Source organism: Helobdella robusta (genome assembly GCF_000326865.2).
Source record: "Helobdella robusta unplaced genomic scaffold HELROscaffold_347, whole genome shotgun sequence".
NCBI classification, from domain to species: Eukaryota; Metazoa; Annelida; class Clitellata; order Rhynchobdellida; family Glossiphoniidae; genus Helobdella; species Helobdella robusta.
The window spans coordinates 4,958-6,020 of NW_008704693.1; the positions used below are offsets into that span (position 1 = coordinate 4,958).

At 34.7% G+C, this 1,063-nt stretch overlaps 1 protein-coding gene across 1 annotated transcript in view; it reads left to right on the top strand.

Annotated features, from left to right (window-relative positions):
* The window catches only part of HELRODRAFT_195121 (hypothetical protein), a gene marked incomplete at both ends in the record, with an annotated part of 5,228 nt that extends 4,397 nt beyond the window's left edge, over positions 1-831 (top strand). Inside the window, one exon of the mRNA XM_009023134.1 lies at positions 805-831. Coding sequence (XP_009021382.1) covers positions 805-831 — 27 coding nt within the window. The remainder of the gene's footprint in view (positions 1-804) is intronic.
* Between the last annotated feature and the right edge of the window lie 232 nt (positions 832-1,063).

Sequence of the window (1,063 nt, forward strand, 5' to 3'; positions counted from 1 at the left end):
ATGGTTCATCTAACCCCCCCCCCCCCTCTTCTCTCTCTCTCTCTCTCTCTCTCTCTCTCTATCAATCTATCTATCTGTCTATCTTTTCTCTATTGTGTTATCTTCTCGTCATTCATTCACCCATCTATACATCTATTCCAACTATTTTCTTCCCTTTCATCTGCATCATTCTTTTTATTTCTCTCTTTCTCTCTCTCTCTCCCTCTCGCTCATTTCTTCTCACTCTCTCTCCAATATTGATCTAACATTATTTATCTTCTCCGTGCCGTCAAACAACAAATAGCTCGCCGACAGTGCAGTAGCCAATGAAAGTCATCGCATCCCATGTCGTTTAATTGATGCCTACATGTACTCTTTCTTTCTCACATTCTTTTTTCATTTTCTATCTCTTGTAAAACATTTAAAAATTAATATATCATTAATGACTGCATGTACAATGTAATATAGACTTGTTTATCACTCTCCATCTTTCTTTCTCTCTCTCTCTCTCTCTCTTATTTCTTGTTCCCTCTCTCTTTTGCTCTTTCTTTTACTCTGAATCTTTCTTTTTTCCTTGTAAAAAGTGCATCAAATAATATTTAATTGATGGCTGACTACACGTACTACACGATCCTTAATACATACCTGTCTCCTTCCTATCTCTCCCTAGGTTCCTTTCCTTCTCTCTCTCTCTCTCTCTCTCTCTTCTCTCTCTCCCTCTCTTTCTTTCTTTGTCTCATTTCTTCTTCCTTTCATTCATTCACTTTTTTAAATAATTTGCAAAATAATATTTAATAAAATCATTGTATATTTCATTGTCGTAAGACTCACACTCGATATTTCGTCTGTTGATCGGCTTAGGTATTTTTCCTAAATTTATTTGCAATTCGACTGTCTCTATGTATGCATTTATGTATGTATAGCTACGTACAAACACATACATACATACATACATACACACATACATACATACATACATACACACATACACACATACATACATACATACATACATACATACATACATACATACATACATACATACATGTATATCAAACGAACAGTAGGCATACAAACAAACAAG